Source organism: Austrofundulus limnaeus, unplaced genomic scaffold (genome assembly GCF_001266775.1).
Source record: "Austrofundulus limnaeus strain Quisiro unplaced genomic scaffold, Austrofundulus_limnaeus-1.0 Scaffold1010, whole genome shotgun sequence".
In the NCBI taxonomy this organism is placed as follows: domain Eukaryota; kingdom Metazoa; phylum Chordata; class Actinopteri; order Cyprinodontiformes; family Rivulidae; genus Austrofundulus; species Austrofundulus limnaeus.
The window spans coordinates 43,750-46,259 of record NW_013953412.1 but is presented as its reverse complement, the minus strand read 5'-3'; the positions used below and the strand labels follow the sequence as shown (position 1 = coordinate 46,259).

Here is a 2,510-nt window from a genome sequence, read left to right as displayed (position 1 = left end):
AATCTGACGTGACATGTTCGTACGAACCCTTTGTACGAACAAAAGTAAGAGAAATTTAGGATAAGAATACGAACATGTTCTTGCATGAGGCCCATTGACTCTGGAGCACAACCATGTTTCTCAGATTCATGTCCTGGTACCCAGGTTTCCTGTTCCTCCTGGAATGCTATCCATTTTGACCAGAACTTTAATTTATATGAAAAATAAGAAGTTTAATTTGCATACAAACCCACCCCGTATTAACCTCGTGGTTTTGGACTTACTTGAGTCTGTCCTTGTGGAGCTTGTTCAGTTTGTCCCAGTTGGTAGTGAGGAGGGCAGCTGTCTCCTGGATCCTTTGGCTCTCCAAAGGCCGAGCAGCTGACACGCCCTCGTCTTTGTGGACTAGAGCTGCCTCCACAGGTCGTTCAAGCTTAATGATGTTTTCCTCCACTTCCTTTGCGAGAAGAGAAAGAGGAGACTAAAGAAGTGGGACTGAACAGATATTGGTCAAATTATTTTTAAACAACTAAAAACTTAAAAGTAAGATTCGCTAACTCATCATCCATAATTAAAAATTTAGATTTTTAATTACGTGATACAATTTTTAATTACGTGATAATTATGTGATACAACAGAAAACGTAAAAAAACTATCAGAAGCTCAACAAGTTAAAATTACTTGCTAACACTAACCGCTAAGTCAACTATCTCTCAGTCTGTGTCTCACATATTCATCTCCTTCTAGCTGAAGACTAATAGGACGGACACACCTGTTGATGTTAGCTTGTTTTTGTAAGTAWAGTAAGTAAATCAATTAATGAATGAAAACTGTGCAGAAAGAAGAAAATAATCTTATATCTGCCCCTTTTTAAAAAACAACTTCAAACAAACAACTAATTTAATTTGAACAATCTTTGCATAAGGTAATTTGTCTGCAAACGGTTCTCAAAGTTTGTGAAAAAAGCTAATCTCTTAAATAAAAAACAAGTTCTGCTGTTAGCTGATTAGCAGCTAACAGCAAACCTGCCAGAAAACAACGAACCAGAAAGTTAATGGAGCAGAAAACAAGGACCGAACAAAAAACAATGACGTGAGGAAAAAGAAGAACTTAAAAAAAAGATTAACAAATCTACAATTACAAAATTTTGATTACTGGCAGTGGTGCACAGAGTTCTGCTACACTGCTATATCTAAGCTAATGTTTCACTTAGTGGATTAGTGTCTTTGCTACCTTTGGAACGCGTTAGCAGACCCATTAGCTTCTGCTAACTTTAACTCCACTAACAAAAACTAAACATACAATAAAAAATATTAACCTCAGTGCAAGGTTGTGGAAAAACACAAGCTCTCACCACACCAAATTTCATCTCACTATGTTTAAAAATAACTAAGTGGTAGCCATTTAAAATTAGTTTTGGTCGTCATCTTGGATTTTGTATTTAAATTTAGATTTTGTTAATTGTTTCTCAGATACTACTGCACAAATTTAGTTTGTATGTTTAACTCTGGCTATCTTATAGCCTTTTGTAGATTTAGAAACTGTTATTATTTTTAGCTTAATTGGAACTAGCAATCAGCATGTGTTAGGGATCATTGTTAGCGACACCAGTGTTTTTCAACATGGGGGCTGCCAGGGGGAACTAAGAAAGCAGGAGGGAAGTTAAGAAAAAAACACAAAATTAAAAAAAATAATCTAATAAATGTTTTAAATCATTACAAAATTAAATCTGTTTTTAAATTATTTTGAAATTCAACTTATAAAAAATGTTATTTAAGAGTTCTTAAGAGAGATTTGATATTTTTTGTTCTGTTTTTATTGTCAAAAGTGTCATGGTCTGAGTTAATTTTGCTTTGTTTATCCTAGTGTTTCAGTGTTCCCTTGTGTTCCTCTGTGCAGCTGCCCTGCCTCTGCACACCTGATTGCCCTTGTGTTCCTCCCAGGTGTTTCTAGTTTGCCCTCATTAGTTTACTTTTATATTTGGTGTCCTGTCTTCAGTCTGATCATTGTACTGTGTTGTCAGTCTGTTTGGTCCCTAAGAGAGTTTTGAAGTCCTAAGTTATGCTACGTGAATGTAAGTGTTTTTGAGCTGCTTGTCAGCCCCTTTTTGTTATTAAAACCTTTTTTTGAGTACTTTGAGTGTCTGTGCCCTGGGTTACCTTTTTAAGTCTGGATCGTGTCTGAATGATCAGACCAAACACCCAGCCCACAGACAGATATTTTTTCTCCCCACTACCGGATGACTGCGACCTGTCCACTGGTTTCCCCACGACCGGTTTTTCCTCAGCTGCTTTGGGGAAGCCGGTCCCGTGYTTGCTGCTGGAGGAGCTCCTGATCACTCACGTCCTGATCAGCKGGGCTTTGATGATGCTCCGGTGGTCTCCCACCCCTACCACCAAGCTCATGATCTGCCGTCAGGTTGAGAGGGTCCTGTCGGCACGTCCGGAGCTGCTGGGGTACCCCAGCCACCAGAAACTCTCTGCCTCCGCCCGGAGGGTCCTGGCTGAGGACTCCGTCGCCCACCCACCCAC

At 39.1% G+C, this 2,510-nt stretch overlaps 1 protein-coding gene across 1 annotated transcript in view; it reads right to left on the bottom strand.

The window, feature by feature from the left end:
- LOC106533735 (dystrophin) overlaps positions 1-2,510 on the bottom strand; it is a gene marked incomplete at both ends in the record, with an annotated part of 132,044 nt that overhangs the window by 87,810 nt on the left and 41,724 nt on the right. The window contains 1 exon segment of the mRNA XM_014030160.1: positions 264-436. Coding sequence (XP_013885614.1) covers positions 264-436 — 173 coding nt within the window.